General features: G+C 42.7%; 1 protein-coding gene across 7 annotated transcripts in view; it reads left to right on the forward strand.

The window, feature by feature from the left end:
- The window catches only part of UNC13A (unc-13 homolog A), a 240517-nt gene that overhangs the window by 133778 nt on the left and 85124 nt on the right, over positions 1 to 21615 (forward strand). For all 7 annotated transcript variants that reach the window (XM_069216645.1, XM_069216647.1, XM_069216648.1 and 4 more), the window contains 7 exons: positions 6805 to 6848; positions 7982 to 8060; positions 12167 to 12238; positions 12980 to 13199; positions 14349 to 14576; positions 15239 to 15380; positions 17778 to 17947. In XM_069216645.1, the coding sequence (XP_069072746.1) occupies positions 6805 to 6848; positions 7982 to 8060; positions 12167 to 12238; positions 12980 to 13199; positions 14349 to 14576; positions 15239 to 15380; positions 17778 to 17947 (955 nt within the window). The remainder of the gene's footprint in view (positions 1 to 6804; positions 6849 to 7981; positions 8061 to 12166; positions 12239 to 12979; positions 13200 to 14348; positions 14577 to 15238; positions 15381 to 17777; positions 17948 to 21615) is intronic.

The raw sequence follows: 21615 nt of genomic DNA on the forward strand, positions 1-21615 counted from the left end.
AAATGAATACGTTCCTAAACGTACTGAACATAAATGGATCTGGCAAAGTGTAACACAAGGCAGACATATGCCTGTAGAAAAAGAAGACTGTCACTGATAGAATTTCAAAAATGCCACCATGCTTACTTATTACTGAGATGGGTTCAGTTATAGATATATAAACAGTCCTGCCAATTATAGAATTGGAAGCCTGCCATTACACCTTTGTTGTTGAGAGGTGTTCACTTATAGAGAAAGAAACCATTTTGTGAATGATACAATTCCAAGAATGCCTTAGTACCCAGATGGACTCAGTTATAGAAAAATAAATAAGACAGTCACTCATAAAATTCCCAGATGGTCTCCATGCCCACACCATTCTTTAATAGGCTAGTTTATGGAAAAAGGAAAACTACTCTCAAAAAAGAATCCTGAAATTGCCACCATGCTTCCGTGGGACAAGGATTGATGCCTAAACAGAAGTTGAAACACAAGCAGAGACATTTTAAGGGATGGGCCAAGGGGACTCTCGCCCCAGGCCCCCCACCTTCTAACGGCCCTCTTCGTTATCCTTTTTTAACCTTCTTAGGCTGTACTAAGGTTTATAATAACCAGTTTGTTTAGTTATTTTTTTCTAACCAGTGTAGGCTGCCCACCCATTCCGGCCCCTACCTGAGAGACAGTGCGGGTTAAGCAAAAATACTGGTTAGACACAGCAATTGTTTAACATCTTAATATGTATGGGTCCAGCCCAATCACACCAGCCTTTGCCTTTATGAAGTATGTTTCATGTGTACAGTGCAGTAGAGATTGGCATTGTGTGCTCCCTCTCTTAATGCATCGTGTTTTTGGAGCTACTGCCAGACAGGTGCAATCACAGCCTAATCCCACCGGAATCTGAATACCAGTACCAGGCAACAGAGGCAGTGCAGTAAACAAAATAATTTTGCTTTAATGGTGCAGGTCAGCCAGAAAGAAACTGTTTGTTGCAGGATTGTGCCCAGAGAGAGGTAGGCTGGCCAAGGAAGAGAGTTTTCTGTTGTTGAAAAGTGGGTTATTGGGAATGGTAAGTCTGCACCTACCATTGGCAAGAAGGCCACTAACACAGTACAGGGTCAGTAAAGGCCTCAGTAAATTAGCCCCTTGATCAACCCTTGGTAACTGTAACCGAGCAGGCAGGTCTAATTTAGGAGACGAGTGTAAAGTATTCAAAAACACCAATACAGTAAATAAGTAAGACACAACACATAATAAAAACACCACATCAATTTATAAAAATAAGTTATATTTGTACGAGTAAATGGACACCAAAACAACAAAAATCCAATGTAGGGAACTGGAGATATGAATTTTAAAAGAATAAACAGTTTCTAGTGCTTAGTAACGCAAAGCATCAAATCAGGACATCTGGTTGCGGTAGACTAGGCCAATGTCAAAGTTTGAGGCCGACCGCGATGGAGCCCTAGTCGAATACACTAAGCGAGAGGTCTCTGTCAAAATTTTATCTTCACACTTAGAAACTTTTCTGGACCTTTTTCTTCCGAGGCCGGGTTGCAGTGAGTGTTCGCCAGCTTGACTCCCCAGGTCGAGTTGGTCACCTCATGGAGCTTTTTTTTTCCAAAATTCTCCAAACTTCTCCAAACTCCAGGTGATGTTTCCTGAAGTCCTTCTTGCAGGTTTCAAGGGCCCAAAACACAAATCCAAGTGTCTGGAAATCTCCTGGATGGTCCTTGGAAGGTTGGAACCAAAATACCCACAATGCACCTGGCCATATCCTTAAAAGTCTACTGGATGCACTTCAGGCTGGGGACTCTTGCTAGAGATGATGCAGGTGAAGCTCTGTTAACTTGTAGCTGCAAGGAGTCCACTCCTTAGTCCTTCTTGGAGCCAGACACAGTCCCCAGGGCTGTAGTACCAGATTGTGCAGCAGGCGCAGCTTACTCCAAAGTGCAGGCCAAGCGTGCAGATCCAGATTCGAGCAGGACGGTCCTTCTTTCTCTTGTAGTTTCAGGTAGCAGAACTGAGAGGCTATTTACCTCTCACATATTTATTCACAGCTCCTGGGCATCAGAAAGGGGACACCCCTGAGCAATAGAATGCAGGGTGACACCCAGATGCATGACCACTTCCTCCAATCTCTGGCATATTCCTGTCCCAGAAAGCCCCATTCTTTCAAAATCCATGATGGCCGAACTTTCAGCAGAGCAGTCAGAACGAACTAAACCAACTCCCAGCGTGGCTCATTCCCATGGCACTCCTCCTCCTAACGTCTGCAAATTCCTTCCTTAAGCTTGCTACCAGTCTGAGGGGTACAGGATGTGAGGGTAGGTGGCCTGGCATTCTCTGCCTGTCCTGCTCTTCTTTGAGGCTGGATGCTGTATTACGCCCTCCCCACCTCCACCCCTCCCACCCCTGCCCGGGCATGCCAGTGCAGCTGCAGAGCTCCCTTCAGCAGATAGTCTGTCCCCTGGACAGCCACTTATCATCTTGTTAGCACTGACCCATCAGTGAGGACCTCCAGAAGGCTGGATTTTGGCTTACAGACAGAAAAGTCTTGTAACTTATTTTCTGTATATGTTATGATAAATTCACCAATGGCAAATTGCTGGAATTATCAAAACAAACATTGTAAGTCTCGGCATGACATTGCTATGCCTTTCCTAACAATATTTACTATCAAGTACAATGTTGCAATGTTAGCCTGTGGAGCCCAGTCTATACAATGGGGGAAAATGAAATTAGCAGTTTTCCCTCACCCTGGTTTATAAAAACCTCTTTTATAAGGACCCTGCTTATAGTTAATGCCCCCTCACCTCCCCCTTGGGACACCTAGGAGAAATTCTGGGGGTACCTAATATGTAAAAATAATATAGATTATCACTTTTAAAGTACCCATAGCACCAAAGTCGAATTGGGACACCATTTCCATTTAAATGCAGTCTGCCAGTCAGGCTGCATTTAAAAATGACAGAAAAGCTCCAGCAGTGCCCACATGCAAAGGGCAGCAAATCTTCTGGGCCTCTAACTTCCGTGCCCCATTATCTACTAGGTACTTATAAGGGTTGTCATGTAAATGTAAGGGTAATCTTATACATAGTGTACTCTACTACATGTGTGTATTTCAACATAGTACTGGTTGGGGTCTGGCTAGCAGAGCCCATGGAACAGTCAGTCAGTTACCATCAGTACCAGTCAACAACAACAACACAAATGGGGGTGAACAGGGGAAAAGGAGGACTTTGCAACATCCTTAATCCACCATATTTGCAGAGGCCATGATTTAGCTGAAAATGTATAATAAGTTCAGAATTGCTGTGAGCAAGGGGTGCCAAATTGTTTGATCAAGCCCCCAAAATTCTTAAGATCTCCCTTAACTTAACTGTCAGACACAGCATTAAAGCATGGCCACTGTGCTATCTTTAGCTAATAGGGTTTTAAAATAATCCTGTCTCACACTTCGTATAACTTTTTGGCAGATCCTATAAACTGATATAATTGATGAAAGTGGTTACAAATATGCAAAAACTGGGGTTTCCAGGCATCCCTGTAAACGTAGTTCATTTACTTATTGTATTCATTTAAAAGTATGTAATTGATGAAAGTACTTGGATTTACACAATAACTAGAGCAGTCAGACTTCCTGGTAAACCCATTACATTTATTTATTTGAAAGTAGGTAATTGATAAAACTATTTGGATATACTAGAGAAGTCAGACATCATAGTAATTTCATGATACTTATACCTTTCTTATGCGTAGCCCTGTTGCAAAATAGCTGTTGTGTGGACATTTATTTGAAAACAGTCAAACAATTCGAAATTTGTATATAACATGTGCTTCTTACAATCCATTCTAGTCACTCATAATCTGTAGCCAATCAACGAGATGTAGATTTAAGTCTATCAAGTAAAGCACCTGTATGAGATCCTTCGACTTGCTCTGTCAAAATCCTAGTTATACAACTACAAACCACATCCTTTTCAATGGACTCTAGTAAGCAAGGTTGATGGTCTCGAGTTCAACTACTCATCCCACAAAAGCAAGCCTAGTAGCAGGATCCATGCTAAATGATGCTACGTTTACCATGGCAGTCAAATGGAATCAAATTAGGGGGCCCCAGAACAGCCAGGGAGTGTTTGTACTTTTCCTAGTCCCTGTGTATGGTATTTTATAGGTTTCATAGGTTTTTCTCGCTAAAGGCCCTGAGGCGCCCATCAAGATTAAGAAGTAGGGTGAATACGTTAAGAACAAAGCAAAGCTTCAAAACAATCTTAGAGACTCCTGTCCCCCTGTAGGCACACAAAGTAATTGTATGGTTGTATCTAGCACCTAATATCGGCCATCTTGGCATCACTTTCCCAGGACCATCTACGTACTCAGTCATGCAGACATCTGTCTTCTGACCATTGGGGTCTTGGGCATAAACCTGCTTCTTCTGGAGACACCCTGTGAAGGGAACATTTACAATACCCACAAACCTATGCACATGATTGGCATACTGCACACCAATCAATCAATGTATAAATTTACAGGAATCATATCAGTGCCAGTCAGTCAACATTGCTAACCTCATACAATGCAAGCTGTTTCCAAGGGACAATCGACGAGAGAGAGACCAACCCGGAATTGCACAACAATCTGCACTTACCATTTAGACCCCAGCATGTACACATGGTGGGACAGGACCATTAAAATGTGTTCCTCTTGGTGTTACCTACAAGATTTCCTATTCTAAATCTGGGATTCAAATTTAAAGAGCCACAGCTGTTTTGGGAGTTTAGATATTTGAAATGACTGAACTTAAAAAAAAACAACAAAAAAAACATTGGAGTTAGATTGTGGGATAGGGTTTATGGCCTGCCATGGGAAACTACATTCTAAATAACTATGCCATGATGGCATCGGCCAGTTCAGTTCCCAGAGGTTTGAAATTACTACATTAAAACAATGGAGGTGAATTATGGCTCATGTGTACTCTACAGCAATGTAATCTGGTGCAAATACATCTATAGGGGTGCTAAAATTTCAGTACTAAAAGATGTTTAAGCCGAAGGAAAATGGATGATATAGCGATGCAGATTAGTAGTTTAAATTGGGTATTTTTACTGTAATCAATGAAACTTCCATCTGCTTGGAATTACTGATTTGTTGCAGCACTTTGCACAGTTTTCCTAATATCCACTACACATAGCTATCAACTGTGCATTATAAATCATTTTCTACATATGAAATCTGGACTGGAAGCATCTGTGTGCCTTACACATTTTTGAAGAAAATAACCTTTACTGAAACTGAGAATGTCAAATAGAAACTGTTGCACCTGAGGAAGAGACTTTTGGGTTTTATTCCATGTCTGTATCCATGTTGGTGATTGACTAAAATATATTGCCACCTGAAACGTTCACATCTTTTGAACAACATTTACCACAACGATGAATCTCTCCTTCAATGCATGACCTTGTAGAACATTACAGTGCTCAAGTGTCCCAACGATACAGATGTCACACTCACACGCTTAGAGTAGTACAATCTCACCCCCATCTTGCCAGGGCACACTAAACATTAAATCTCAAAGGACAGGACCTTCACAGATATCTTAGCGGATATTCTGGTGGGCTTTCTGCAACTTTTGAAGGAACGCAAAGCCTCTGCACAAGGGTATAGGAGCTCTTTTAGTCATGTTAATAACAGTATTATCATATGTAGTTCGTGTCAGTGGTACCTGGAATGGGTACCAGTGTTCAATTTGTTGGGGATCAACACTACCGTCTGATTTTGAGTTACAGAAAAAGGGAGAAAGACAGAAAAGAGAGAAAGAGGGAGGAAGAGAAAGACCGAAAATAGTAACAAAAAGAGAAAGCAGGGAAGAAAATGAACCGCTAGGGCGTAATACAGATGTAGGTGTAAAGTGTTGGAAGAAAGAGACATCAGGTGGATTTAGGACTGAGCAGCCTTGGCATTCATGAGAAAGACAGGATGTGTGTAACAATGGAAGAAAGAGGCATGAGATGGAACCAAGGCCAGGCAGCCATGGTAGTCCTGGGTCTACATATTCAACGTCCTTCGAAGTGATGGTCAAGTGTACCTCACTCTTACTTGACTCATCATTGCTTCCACTATATAGCCTGCCTACTCCAATTCAAGGCCTAGTCAGTTTGAGCACAGAGGCTATGTTGAATTATTGGTCACCTTTGGTAATGATCAGGTTAATGTAACAATAATGTTAATAAAGGCTAAAGGGGGGGGTCAAATAATGGTAATGCACGGTAGTAATAGTAAAAACTGCAACATGCTTCAAATAGGTTAAGTTAACCAAATCAGCACACATGACGTTTCAGCCCCCCACCCCACCATAATATTATCAACATGAGGCACTCAGTACCCGGGTGAGATATGCAGTGTGAAGCAATAGCTGGGGCGAAGATGAGGGTAAAACCCAAATCCAAGGATAGTCTGTATGGTAACATTGGAAGGACACTTATAGACTAGTTAGTCTTATATTTCTTTTCTCCTCTCAGCTTCCATGAACTGTAGCTCTGTTTCATCTTCCTGTTGCTCAGGCCTTACTTAATCACCTATCTTTCTGGGGATACCAGTTCTCTACACTAGAGTCTGGTATCTGAGGTTCACAGTGAATTTGCCCACACTTATGACAAAGTGCTTCAGAAGTTCTAATATAAGTTGTTACAACAACATATTGTTTGAGGAGGGATGGAGGGAGAGCTTTAATTATGTACCAGTGCCTGAAAGTGCCAGACTGCAATGCAGGTTGGGGGACAGTGGACCCATCGACATAAGTTAACTTTACACTCTCTCTTCTTCCAGGCTCGTGGAGAAGGCGAGTCCAAATCCATGTGGTTTAAAGGCGGGTAAGTGCATGAATGTTGTGGATCGCTAAGATGGTCTGAGATGATCGACAGGTTTGCGGAACAGATACTTGGTGCATGTCTCCGAACAACTGTCCCAAGAAGGCAAACGTCACTCTGAGCTTCTTTTGCCTCTCCACCATTGTGTTGTGACAATTTGGTATTTTCAGATCTATGAGTTAAGTCTGAATATTGCAAAGGGGAATGTGAGGCTAGGTGAACAGTGTTTTATCCAACTGCAAGGCTTGCAGCACGTATACAAGCAGCTTTCAAGTGGCTTAAATGTTCTGTGGTCCTGTTTAAAAGGGAGGGAGCTGTTTCATTAAATTCACTGTGACTTTGCATAGATGTGAAAACAATGTCTCACTGGATGTACTATGCTCGAGCTTGAAATACAGGGTAACACTGCATTAACTGCATTGCACCTTCTAGGAATATCCAGAATAATTGGAAATGTTGTGTAGGAACCCTATAGAGAAGAACCAGTCCAGTCGCACTGCATATATGATGATAGTTTGGGAAAATGAGGGTACTGTTCCATTAAATAAATTCTAGCCCACTGTGCTGCCATATTCAATGTACTGTAACCCTTCTTAGAAGATGCACAATTGCTGAATTGAATGCAGTGCAGTCCAATAGAGAAATAAGAATACTGTTACATTAAGTGTGTGGCAGTCCTAACTTGAAGAAACACTACTGTCCAGTGAAGTCCAATATCATTTGCTTTCAATATGTTGATACTTTGCTTTTACTGTAGTTCTTCAGGGATCTGCCATGCCTTGCATGGTAGTGATGGTGAGGAAACATCAGTGACGGATGACCCACTCTAATTAGGGCAGGGCACTCGCCACTATGACCCGCTGCACTGTGTCAAATAGATTGCTGGGTGAAAGGTTTCTAAAGGTGCAGCAGGTGAGACTCCATCATCCAAGACCTGGTGAGTCCACCACCGCTAAATGGTGTGGGACCTCTTTTTTCCCCCAACCCCTAAATGATCCCTCTAGGGTGGAGGAACTAATTTGTCTCTCAGTAACATTCTCTCTACTTTGACAGTAACATCTGTGTTTTCTCTTTCTCTCTCTCTTGCTTCCTCCCTCTTTCACTGGTGGATGGTTCCCTCCACACACCCCTTCCAGGACTGCCGGTGGGCTCATCATCATTGACAGTATGCCTGACATCCGGAAGAGAAAGCCAATCCCGCTTGTGAGCGACCTGGTGAGGACCCTTTCACACAGTTGTGCCCTTGCTTGCCTTTAACCTCCTCCTTGGTTCAGATGTTAAAGGGGGGGGGGGTCCCTATGTGGATTATCTATTTGTCTTTCTGAAGGTGCAACAAACGTATGGGCAGAAAGGGGGCGCTAAGTAATGAAAGCAGTCTGTGGGAAGACCGAAATCCTCAGATGATTAGAGCTTTGAACATAAAGTTCAATAAGCATTCAAAAGGTGCCTGTCAAAGGGATTGGTGTGCCTTAGAGATCACCGCCACCACCTCGGTTGCATCCAAACCAGCGGGCCACAGGTTTGAGACCCAGCAGCTCCCATTTCGGTGGCAGCAGGGGAAAAGTATCAACATTTCTGCTGACACACCTCCAAAGAAGGGGTCTTTCTTCAGAAATGGTAGAACTAATGTCCATCATTTGAGGGCACTTTTCTGCGAGAAACTGTAGAATTTCCTGTCTGGGTCTGCCATGGTTTACCTAGCAGCCCTACAAAGGAAAAGCGCCATCACACATGTCATCAGAAGGTCATCTTTGGTTTCATATGTGCGCATGTAGTGTGGGAGGACTCATGCACCGAGCAGCTGCTTTACCTAATAAAAGAAACATTATGTAGAACTGCAGCATCGACGTGGCAGTTCTCCCAAGCGTGGCACACATTTTTGTTCCTTCTGCACATTCTCTCCAACAGATCAGCGTATTTGAAATCTGCTAGATTTCCCACAGGCGCTTAGAAATATGCAGATGCGGATGCAACATTCTGTTCTACTTTCTGCCCCATGGATTTGATTGTGAAGGAACTTAAAAAGAAATCTAGAAGGGGGGAGTAAGAGGGTTTCCTTGCAGTGGATATTTTCAGCCCTTCATTGCTACCTTCCCCATCATAGATATTCAATAAAAAAAAAAAATTCTGATCTCCTATAGAATTTGGCTGGTCAGAATATTTACCAAAAATCTGTGGATGTTCCGATCATATCCAGAGCGCTACTAGCATCAATGCACTCTTGGTAGGGCAGATGGAACACCTACTACTTTTTGGTGAGCTTCCTCCATTTACCCAAGACTAATTAAGACCCCCTATCTTTAGATTTTAATCATAGCATTTCACCTGTCGGATTTGTAATAACCTGTTCTTAGGATACAAACATTGACCTATACTAGGTCCTACTTTGCTGGGCTTCAAGTGGGGTCCTTCAAAGGGTGATGGTGTCTTAAAAGATAAAAGCATCATGGGTCTTAGTTTTGTGCTTCTCTAAATAGTTTAATATACTATATTGTGTATTTGCTACTGGTGATTTTAATATTTTAACGAATGCTGCTCAGATTTTAATAATGTTCTCTATTATTCCCTGCATTCCGTTAAAAAAAGGCCATGGTAAGTTTTCATCTCTTCATAGTGTTATTTAGAATTTTCATTTGAGGCATGAAGGTGTGTATGCAAAAGTACGAGGCACTCCTGGGGAAACAAGTTAACAAGAAGGTGCATATTGCATCAACTGTGTTGGGCCGTGGGTATCCCAGGAAAAGAACTGAACCAACATTTAATTTAAGGTTTTTTAAAGAGAAGTACAAACCAGAGAAGATCAGATGAGCCATGCGAGTAAAAAGAAAATTATTTTAAGAGGGCCCTGGGTAGGCACACAAGACTAATCATGCCAGGATCACTGGGGTGGATCTGGATATCTACAAGAGTTGTGTGGTCAAAAATCTACAAAGAAATTGGCAGGCTGGCCCTCAAGACATAACATTTACTGGCCGCTGAAGCTGCCATTTCCTAGTATGGAGGGATTCCACACTCTTCGCAGACAGCCCTGTTCTGTCGGGCAGGCCACAGGCACCAATAAGGAATACTCCAACAGGCACTAATACGACTGGAACATGCCACAAAAGTTACTCATTGCAGTAGACGTGCTCCAGCAGTAGCTGATCCCAGTAGAGCATGATGTGGCCTTCAGCAGTACCACTAGAGCATTCTCCTGCCGCCACTGATGCAACTATAGCTTGCTGCAGCAGGAGGCCACACCACTGTATGCTTCACCCGTAGGCATCAAGGCCACTGTTGCATGTTCCTGCAGGCACCAGTACCAGTGGAGAATTCTTTGGCAAGCAGCACAATATATATTTAGCATGATACAGCAGACTTCAGTACCATTCAAGACATTTGTATAACAGAAATTTGCCGTTGAAGAGAGAAACTTGCAATAGGGGAATGGATTTTACCAGAGTTTAGGTGCAACTCTTATGACAAAAAGAGCACAGGCAGCAAAGGCTTCAGCCCCGGGACTTTCTTGTGTACACAAAGTGTAGCTAGCAGAACATAGAGCCTTTTAGACATTTTTGGAGTGAGATTCTAGAATTTTTGGAGTATTCCATACTATGGGTCTCCGGAACTGTTGGTGGAGCCAGATTTACAGACTAGATTCTGGGTATGTGAATGATCTCAATATAGATTCATTGTTTGTAATTATATCTTATGTGCTTCTCCTGGAAATTTGGCACGGAAGCAACATCAGATACTTTGGTCTAAACAATTAGTTACTGACACATGCACATCAGTCCTCTCATCAAGAGAAAGGTGGACACATGAATGAACAGTTTTCTCACCACTCCGTCCATGGCTGGTCCTCTTGGTCAGTGTACGGAAGCAGTCTCAGTAAGTCACCTAGACATAGGATCCACAAAGCGTCCCACTGCATGGGTTGCCTTTTTTCCACATTGGCACTGCAAGACCTACGATTAAGTAAGCGTAGTGTGCCATGAATATTCTGTATAAGTGAATTACCATCAAACCAAACTCAATAAAGAGTTTAGTGGCCTTGGCTGCAGCAAAACGCCAGGCCCTGATTGGCTTATATAAATGTTACAGGGGGTGGGATTTGCTTCAAGAAGGCAGAACATTATAAAAGTGTTTTGAACCTTAGCTGGAGAAAATTGCTCTTTGAGGTACTGTTGTTGCGAAAGCATTTCTTTTATGTTTTACAAAATGGGGCATTATGGAGTGACCACAGACCCTTAATATGGATCGTAAAAGTGAGTGCCTCATTGGGTCTCAGGAGCAGGGAAATGGAAAGTCTTCTTGTTAATAAAATTAATCTACCAGTCACAGGTTTCTATCAGGAGCCTGACATAAAAACCCAGTATTTCAGAGACTCAAACAGAAAGCTTCATCCCATGAGAGATTTAATTTAAGAAGGTACATTACTTTAAAATTAAGTTGAAAACTTCAATGTATTTTTGCTGTGGTTTAACTTGTAACCAGAGACCAGGTTCAGTCCACTGAAGGTCCAAATACTCAGCATAATTGATATGCACAAGGTGACCTACAAAGCCAATAGGGCCCCCAAAATGTCAAAAATCAATGTTAGCTATGCTTTGGGTACGCTGCAAATACTGTTCACTTTCTTGCCATAGTTGAAGACTGATAGACCTTGGTATTCAGAGGCTGAAGAGCACAGATTTTCCAACAAAAGTGGTGCTTCTTAGGGATAAAAGGAATGTTAGATTATGGAATTAGGGATTAGTATTTCACATTTGTGTATCCATCAGGTGGTATCAACTTACTAGGAATTGTGATTCAAAGTAAAGAATCTTTTGCTTATATAAACTTACTGGTGAAAAAATAATTTCTGGATTTCATTAACTTGAAGTTAGCTTTTTGGAACATGCATATCATGCATATTTTAATGTTCACCCTGATCCCTAGGATACAGGAGAGATTTCATAGCCTAGAAATTGATTTACTATTCAGTACTGACCACTTATTGTGGTTATATTGATGAATTTGGGTTTGCCTTTTTTGTTCAGTATGGCCTGTTTTTCTACCTTAACCTACTGTGTATTTAAAATGATTGCTGTTAATTTTAATATTTTGTATTTATTGAGATAACATTTATAGTACCCAATATGCTCAGTTGTCAAACTGTTGATTCCCCCCCCACCCAAACTCCTTTAAGGTCTATCAAAAAGATGTTTTGAAATGATGAGGATGCTGTTCTTATCTTTACTGGCAGCTCTTTTTTACCAATTCATTTTGACCCACTTATCTTTCGGTTAGCCCATCCTGAAACCACTAACACTGTGTAAAAATGTAATTGTTTATTGCAGTCACTGGTCCAGTCCAGGAAAGCTGGGATCACCTCAGCACTAGCATCCAGTACCTTAAACAACGAAGAGCTGGTAAGTCACGCCGCCTTCCCCTTAGCAGTTTCCCACTCCAGCCAGCATCACGCCTAAAGCCAGTGGCGGAGAGGACGACAGTAGCAGGCAGGGCCGGGGAGACGCTTGAGGGCACCACCTCCCCAATCACCATCATACCCGTAACCAGCAGCTAGGAGCAAGAAAGGAAGGGGCATGGTCAGTGAGACCCTTTAGTATTCCACTGCTCCATTCACGATCATGCCACAGATAGTGGGCAGGCGCATGGCATGAGGCAGAGCCTGGGTGAACCTCAAGGGCTCCATCATGCCTACCGCTGGCAGTTGGAAGAGTAAGAGGCTGGTCCCGGAGTACCATCTAGTGAGCCACCACTCTAGACCCCATTATACCTGCAGCCGGCAGCATGGAGTAAGCATGGGGCAGGCCAGGGAGAATCCACCGAGGCATGGTTGGCTTGTTCTTCATGCTCACTGCTTGGCACCTCCTTGCACGGGACCAGAATTGATTCTTTGTCCACCTGATCTTCAGCGTGCAAGATGATGGGCACGCACCTCCCTAAATTCCACTCTACAGCAATATGCGCCTACATTTTCTTCATTTTAAACTTTCCTCCTGTGCCCCTGCTCTACCAGCAGCAATTTTATGACGGGGGAATGTGTACTTGTAGGAGGTGGTCATTTTAGGGGAGAGTTTGGATAAATGTACAATGCAATTGCTAATGACCTTTCTGCCTCTCTCTAATGCACATTTTATGTTCTTTAGAAAAACCATGTTTACAAGAAGACCCTTCAAGCCTTAATATACCCAATTTCCTGCACAACCCCGCACAACTTTGAGGTGTGGACAGCCACCACGCCCACGTATTGCTACGAGTGTGAAGGGCTGCTCTGGGGGATCGCCCGGCAGGGTATGCGTTGCACAGAGTGTGGGGTGAAGTGCCACGAAAAGTGCCAGGATCTCCTTAATGCCGACTGCCTACAGAGTGAGTAGCTCGGGCTGTGTCAGCCCCTCTCTACTGGGCAGATGTTCAGAATACCTGGCATTCTTTCTTTATAGCTTTCATTTGGTTTTCCTTATAGTTGCTTTAATGTTTTCTTTTATTCTTATTCTTTTTCTTTCTCTTTCATTTTTCTTTTTGTAGCTGTATTTCTTTCTTTCTGGCTTTCTTTCCCTCTCTAAATCGATTTCTTTCTTTCTCACTCCCATTTTTGTTCCTTCACTTTTTATTTCATTCCATGTCTCACTGTTTACTCTTTCGTTTCCATTCATTCTTTCTTTCTTGTTTCTGTTAATTTTTGTCTCTTTGTCTCTCATTTGTGATTTCTTTCCTTTCCTGTTGTGCATTTCTTAGTTTCTTTTCCCCCCTCCACCCATTGAATTATTGGCCTGCAACCTTACTCGTAATCCGTGGCACTCCGATACTGTACACATTTCCTTAATGTTGAACTCTTGGCTTATTTTCTAAGGTTACAACTGCAGGTAGAAAGAAATGTAAAGTTAAGAACATCTTTGTGATATCAAGGCACAAAGAATGCTTAGAAATTAGACCAAGTTCCAGGAAGTATCATGCAGATATATTTGCATACACTGTAAAGACTAATTCTTTTCTGTGGATTCAAGACACGAGTTCTAGCTCCTCCTATCTAATTTGATCAATTTTATGGTCTAGGGGAAATTGCTCCATCGTCCAGGGCTTGGGGGGGGGATCACTGTTTGACTAAAAATTGAGAATGTTCAAAAACAACTTTACACCACAGACCTAAATGCTCTACCTGGCACAAGAAGAGCCACGATAAGTATCTGCTCTTACTAAGACATAGTAATGAAGAAAGGAGTTTTTTTCCTAGAAATCTTTCGTGAGAGGTATTTAGGCATTGTTGCAGTAGTAAGGCCATTGAAATGTAAGGTACGTTAAGGGAGATGTACATTTCCAGATGTTAGTGGACCGCTAGCCTGGTACAGAGTCCTTGGAAGGACACGAGTGGCAGAAACATTTTCACATTCTGCACATAGGGCATTCTCCTGGGCTGGGATACTTTATTGCTTTGAGATATTTTTCTTACTTACTTTCCTCCATTCTACTCCTGATCCCGCTAATGCTTGTCTCCTATTAATTTCCTCCTCTGTGAAGGAGCGGCAGAGAAGAGCTCCAAGCATGGGGCAGAAGATCGGACCCAGAACATCATTATGGTGCTGAAGGACCGCATGAAGATCCGAGAACGCAACAAGCCAGAGATCTTCGAGCTGATCCAAGAGGTGTTCGGAGTCTTAAAAGCCACCCACGCTCAGCAGATCAAGGCTGTGAAGCAGAGTGTCCTCGATGGCACCTCAAAATGGTCTGCCAAGATCAGTATAACTGGTAGGCATTGACGGGCTCTTCATCAAAAGTAGATGCGGCGCAGTCCCTTACCATGCATGCTCTTGATCTCAGGCCCATGTGAAGCTTCAAGCACAGTGTTTCAGGCAGAGGTGTCATGAGGTTGATTCACTAGGCTATGCCTACTGCATATTCAGCGTCCATTGCCTACCTAGAAATCTACACCTTTCCTATTGCGGGAAATCCCGGAATGGATCCTTCCCATTTTGGCTACCTTTGTATATAAATAGATTGGTTTATTTACATATATGTAAGCAGATTTTTAGCTTTGGTAGGCATTTGAACATGAATAACTTCCGTTGATGTGAACATGTGAATGTATGTAAGCAAGTGAAAGGTGTATACATCTTGGAACCCAGCCAGTGACTACTGCAAACTAAATCTCTTGACAAACTGAAAGTTGGAGACGAGAGACTGGAAATAGTCAAATTCATAGGTTGTTAATGCCAAGCAGAAGCCATCTTGCACCATGATGTTTTAGGATGTAATTTCAGCAGTAGAAGGGTCACCATAGAGTGTAAGGTCCTTCCTGGGTTGCGGGTGCCCACTCTGGGCTAACTGCATCTTTGTGCATGTTTTTGCCACTGTGCATTTTAATATGTCTACATCAGTGTAAAGCGGTTTGTGTTGTATGTATATTACAGTTGTATGTGCCCAGGGCCTCCAAGCCAAGGATAAAACTGGCTCCAGCGATCCCTATGTTACTGTTCAGGTGGGGAAGACGAAAAAAAGGACGAAAACCATCTACGGAAACCTGAATCCGGTGTGGGAGGAGAACTTCCATTTGTAAGTGTCATGTCAGAATTCTATGTTTTTTTCTTCCACAAAGCTCACCCTTCTGTACATGTAAAGACACCTTCACGAAGGAAAGGGCACTCTTCCTGCTGTCAGTAGAACCTACGATGAACAGAACTTTCTCCTTGAAGTGACTATAAGATGAAAGACACGCGGGGCAGGGCCATAGCTTTGTGGGGTGGGGGGTGTTTGAGGTGTTACGCCCCCCAATAAATTTATTTTGTGGTGAATAGTTGGGTACAGGTGTTTTCAGTCGGATATGGTGAGGTGTTTGCCGGATTTCACCCCCCAAAACAGACAAAAACTCACACATACTCTCTACTTATCTCTGTTTTTAAAGTCTTCAAAGATTTTATTAAGTTTACAAAATACTGTTTTCCCTCATTTAATACTCCTACCAATTTGCATTCATCTCCCTTTCCACTGCCCTTTAGCCCTTCTCGTGCACCCTGCTTGTCGTATAGTGTATTTTTACATGATGTCCCAGCGCGATTGTTGGAAATCTGAAGCTCACACCCCCCAATCTTACTGACCAAGCTGCGCCCCTGGTGCTGTGCCTATGACATTCATCTTAAAGATACTGTGAGCCTAAAGAGTTGGCGAGTTTGCTCCTACCATAGTTTCTAGACAACAACTGGGTGTCTCTGCACATTATAATGTAACTGAGACCAGATTAACTTAAAAAGGCCTTTAATCACTGAGCTTATGAAAAATACACTTCCAAAAACAGACTGGGGGTTTTTTCCAGTTGATTTTAATGTACATTAAGGTTCTTATCCTACCTCATGGCTTGAGTCACATTACTGATAGTGATCATTGATTGGCTAAAGAATTGGCTGAACGAGGAACCCATAATAGCTATGGTCAGGTAGAGTTCATGTATTTGGCCATATAACAAATACGACAGTCCGCCTATGGCTCTGAACTTCATAGTACAAGCCATTACTACAGTCCTTGTATCTTACAGTTAAATAAAGGTGGGTAGTAATAGGACTGCTGCCAAAATTGGAGGATCTGTTTACCATGCACGGGTCACTGTCCCTGCTAATCCATAGGTCAGAGATGGTGTTTCACCCTCAAGAGTACATAAAATAAGTTGGGCAGCTCTATTTTGGGCACAGGCGCCATTGTCCACCTAGTTTTCTCAAACAAGAAAAAAAATTCCAAATATCCAACATGTGATAAGAAAAAACTCCTGGCAGCCAAGAACATTTATTTTTTATTTTCCAAAGGCATACTCACATAGTGCCAATTGATCCACCATGTCGCCAAGGCATGGCAGACCTGAAACTGCTGGAATTGTTTAGGCTAGGGCAGCACCAAGCAATTGAGTTGAGAACCACTTTTAGGGAAAAAGAACAGCTGACACGGATGGCCAGCTACAACCCAGCCAGCAGAATTGTTGCCTCAGACCCACACGCCTTGTAGCTGTCTAGCAGTAAAACTCTTCAGTGACAGCGTTCGCCTGTTCAGACTCCATCCTTCCATAAATCTTTGATAAAATGGTCACTTTCGTCTAACTTCAACATTGCTACTGTTCTAGGCTCAGTGGGTTTTGGTAACCATTGCTTCAGATGGAGTGAGCCCAATTATAGCTTCGCCTGAAGATACTGAAGATGATGTCTTCAGATGGCCACTGCTCAAGGCACAGTGTGACTAGGATAGTTATCACATAATGCACAATTAGTGAAAGATGGTGATTCTCAAGACGTAAGCCTACATTGTTCATTCTCAGTACATGTGTAACATACAGTGTTTATTCCTATGGCAAGCCTAAGGAGGTCACCCCTTAACGCACAGTGAGCTAATAGGTTCATTATCAATGCATAGTTATCCTAAGGTGGTCTCCTCAAGGCCTGGTAAGTCTAAAGTAGTGTGGTCAATTCCAGGGTGTGATAAGCCTCAGATGGCCATCTGCCAGAACATGCCAAAACCAATATTGATGCAACTTGGTACACAATGAGGCCAACATAAAGAAAGTCATGGTTTAATAAATCCAGAGTTATTACAGTGGGCACTGAACACACTATGGTCACCACTACATGCAATAAACTTTAGATGGTGGATGCCAATACCATAGGCTGTCCAAGATGGCCATCTCCTTCCCCCACCAAAATGCGCTCAGGGCACTGTGCAGTGGTTAGCAGTACAAAACTCCCAAATGAGATCATAAATAGATTGCACAGTAAGCCGAATGCAGTCGCTGCTTAGAATATGGCCAGTCTAAGATGATCCCAACTATATAATAACAGTGAAATCTTAAGATGGTCACTGGCGGCGCACAGCCAGATGGATGACTTCTTGCATTTGTGCTTAAATGACTGGAAGGTAAAAGATCAGAAATAGGACTGAACTGTTAGTAACAAATACCCTTTTTTATTTTCTCAGTGAGTGCCATAACTCCTCCGATCGGATCAAGGTTCGAGTGTGGGATGAAGACGATGACATCAAGTCCCGCGTCAAGCAGAGGTTCAAGCGCGAATCCGATGACTTCTTAGGCCAAACCATCATTGAGGTTCGAACACTGAGCGGAGAGATGGATGTCTGGTACAATTTGGGTAACTATCAGAATATCATGTACATTGCAAATATTATTCATCCCTCTAGCCAGAGCAAAGCATAAAACAGTCCACGTGGATTTCTAAATATAAAAACACCCCAAGTGGTAATATTTTGTACACCAAGGTAAACCTTCAGCTAGCACTAACTGCTGTCTGCCAACTTCATAAGTGATGTCTGTAATAATACTCCAAGTCCTACAACATAATAGAGTTCTTCCCCATACAGCAACATCTCTTCAAAAAGGATTATCTTCTTACCTGCAGTGACTGACTAAAAAACTCCCTCTCAGTAGCATGGGTCAATTGGTCCTCAAAGCCTCCCCATACTCATACATCAGAAGTATTGCCAAAACGGTAGTCGCATAGTATCATCTCCCCAGAGTCACACCTTAAATAGTGCTATTGTACCCAAAGCCACATTGTGCTGGTAATAATATCCATGAGCTGTCCTGACATGGTAATGTCAATTTAGTCCCGCTATGAGCCCGCAGTACTTTAATAGTATTCACAGGTCCCTTGAGCAAAGATGGAGCACTACGCCAGAACTGGTGAAGTAGTATTGTACTTACAGTTCCAAAGATTGTTGATGAAATGTGAGTAATGGCACAGGGGAGAACATCCAGCATAGAATTCACAAAAACAGCTTGAGTTTGTCAAGAATATTAAAATACCCATAGTGAACCAATAGAAAAGTATCAGTAGCAAGAGTGTTTACAACTCCATGGAAATCTGTGCTGCAAGAGTGATGAAAACAAATCTCTGCTGCAAGGGTCATACATTTCTCTCTCCGGGACTCCTTAGAAGGTACAATAAGAACTCCAGGAGAAATACTTCCAAATCTCACATTGAGGTGGTGGAAGTTAACTTTACTTGTGTGTAGCAGCTGCTTGAAGGATGCAACTGCATGCCAGGACAGAAGATGAAAGGATACTTCTATTCCCTCAGCAGAGGTGGCAGCACACCCTACTTGCCCCTAGAGACAGCTGTATGCATGAAATTGCAGGTGCTCCACGCAAGCTTATGAAATGATCTAGCCAAACCTGTAGGAGAGTTTATGGCACGATGCCTGTTTCATGGTAGAGCTGTAGGAAAAGTACTACAAGTCCCAAGTGAAGCTGATGGAAGCAAGGATGGTACCAGTCAACAGATGATCTGCTGGAAGGATATCGACAGTCCCCTCTGAGAACTGTGGTGTGTATATATTACATGTCTGAAGCAAATCTGATGGAAGTATATAGACAGTGAATGGAAGAGCTACAGGAAGGGTAGAAGGATACTGAAAATTGCTCCGAATCGGTCACATAATAAGTTTACTGTTCCCTTAGAGAGTTCACTGAGCAATATTTCCATCACAGAAGAACAGCCTGAGTGTTACTACAAGTCCACTGAAGAGTGTAAGGCTTGATATTACAATTTCGCTGGCAGAATTCCTTGTACTATAATCCCAGTTCTCCATAATAGGTAATTTGACATATTATCAGTCACTGGAGAGATGCAGGTGGAAAAGAACTAGCTGGAAAAGAACTAGCCCTGAGGAAAGCTGAGAAAAACACTATGCCTTCCCTTGTGACAACCTCTGGAAGAGTACCAGTCACTGGAAGAGCTGCTGAAAGGATACTACCAGTCTTCAGTGAGAGCTCCCCAGGAACAGAATGATACAACGGGGCTCCAGGAGCAGCTCAAAAATAAATATTTTTAATCCCCTGGAATAAATGATGAAAGCACACAACCAGTCCTCCTGCAGATCTGACAGATTATAAAACAATACCTGGGAAGGCTTATCAAAATGATACTTCCAGGTCCCCGGACGAGCTTATTGAAGGAAACCACCAGTCTCTTGGCAGAGATAATGACAGAATTATCTCACAGGACAAAACAATTAAATTGTACTGTTAGTCCCCTGGGATAAATAATGGATGGATAGAATAAGTCCTGTGAGTAAGCCGATGAAACAACTCCCTGAGAAGGCTGATTAAAAGGATACTACCAGACCCAACAAAGATGATCTTCTGACAAAATACTACCAGTCCCACGGAAGAGATGAATAAATGATACAGCCACCTCACTGAAAAAAGCCCTACCTTTTCAACCGACACCAGTTTGTTCATAGGGTACCTCCAGGTCCCCAAAGATGCCTATTGGTGAGAGTTCCCTACTGTCTCCCGTCATCTTCAGCCTCTGCATGAAGCATCAATATTCATGAATATGCCAATGAGACACAACTCGACTTGAATGTCTCCTCTGCACCAGACATCCAATGCCTCAACCACTGCCTGCACATCATCCAGACCTAGATGTCCAGCTCCCATCTGAAGCTCAACCCAACCAAGACAGAATTACTGTTGTTTGCGGAGAATAACAAACAAGAAAAAATATAAGCCTGGATCAATGAAACAAACCTTCATGGCTTTAAACTCCAACTTTCACCAAATAGCAGTTACTTGGATTGACCCTGGAAACCAACCTCTCACTCAAGGAACATTTTGCCAAAACAAAAAAAAAAACTACCTGGTGACTGTTCTTTCTTCTAAAGAAAGTGAAACTGATTCTACCAGAATGAGACTTCAGAGCTGCTGTTTAAGCCCATGTAGCACTCATATTCTTGCATCTGGATGATATTAATGTGCTACTCTCTGGCCTCCTAGACTCAACACTAGCACCAGTAAAGGGCATCCTACACACTGCAGCATATTTTATTCAGTGCTCGAAGAAGTACAATCACATCACCTCCATCCTGATGGAAATTCATTAGCTCCCCTTTCCGGGCCGCGCCATCTTCAAAATCAGATGCATAATTTACAAAGCCATCACTACCGGCATCCGTGCTGATCTTGCTGACAAATTCACCATCTCTGGTGGTTCTTGGCACACTTGTGCCCGGACACCATCAAACTCAAACTAAAAAGTGTAAAAATGAAAAAACAAGACCCCATGCCTTTTCCATCTATGCACCCAGGATCTGGAGCAACATCGGAGTTTCATCAGGAGTACCCCCACGCTGCTCCAATTTGTGAACAGTTGAGGACTCGCTTCTTTAGGAACACTACATCACAATGCATTAAATGTCCACAACCCAGCAACCTCTTCTATCACTCGTTGACTTTAGGCATATCTTTGCCCTTCTACAGCATTCCTCTGCCTTTAAGATAGATTTGCACTTCAGAAAGTCCACATACATGAAAGAATGCTACAAGTCTCCCCTGTAGCCATGTAGAGCTGATATAAAGGCACTACAACAGCCAAAAGTGAACTCATGAAAGAATGCCATCAGTGCTGTTGAGAGATGATGAAATGATGCTGCAGTCCCATGGATGACAATGTTTAAATGATGCATACATCCCTCAGGAAAAGCCAATGATGCTACCATCCACTGAGAGCCATTATGTAAAAACACTACCAGTCCCTTGAGCGAACTCGTGGAAGATTACTTCCACTCCACTTCGAGAGGTGATGAAAGGATAATACCAATCCCATGGATGAGATGATGTAAAGACACTACCTGTGCTCTGGCTGACCTGATAAAAGGGCACTAGCTGTCAGGAAATTAAGGCTTCAGGTCTCTGGGGAGGCTGACGAATAACTACCGGTCCCTTGATAGAACTGATGAAGTGTAGACAGTGCATTGCAAATCCTGCTAAAAGAGTATTGTCATCAAACTCACAGAG

This window comes from Pleurodeles waltl, chromosome 12, assembly GCF_031143425.1.
Source record: "Pleurodeles waltl isolate 20211129_DDA chromosome 12, aPleWal1.hap1.20221129, whole genome shotgun sequence".
NCBI classification, from domain to species: domain Eukaryota; kingdom Metazoa; phylum Chordata; class Amphibia; order Caudata; family Salamandridae; genus Pleurodeles; species Pleurodeles waltl.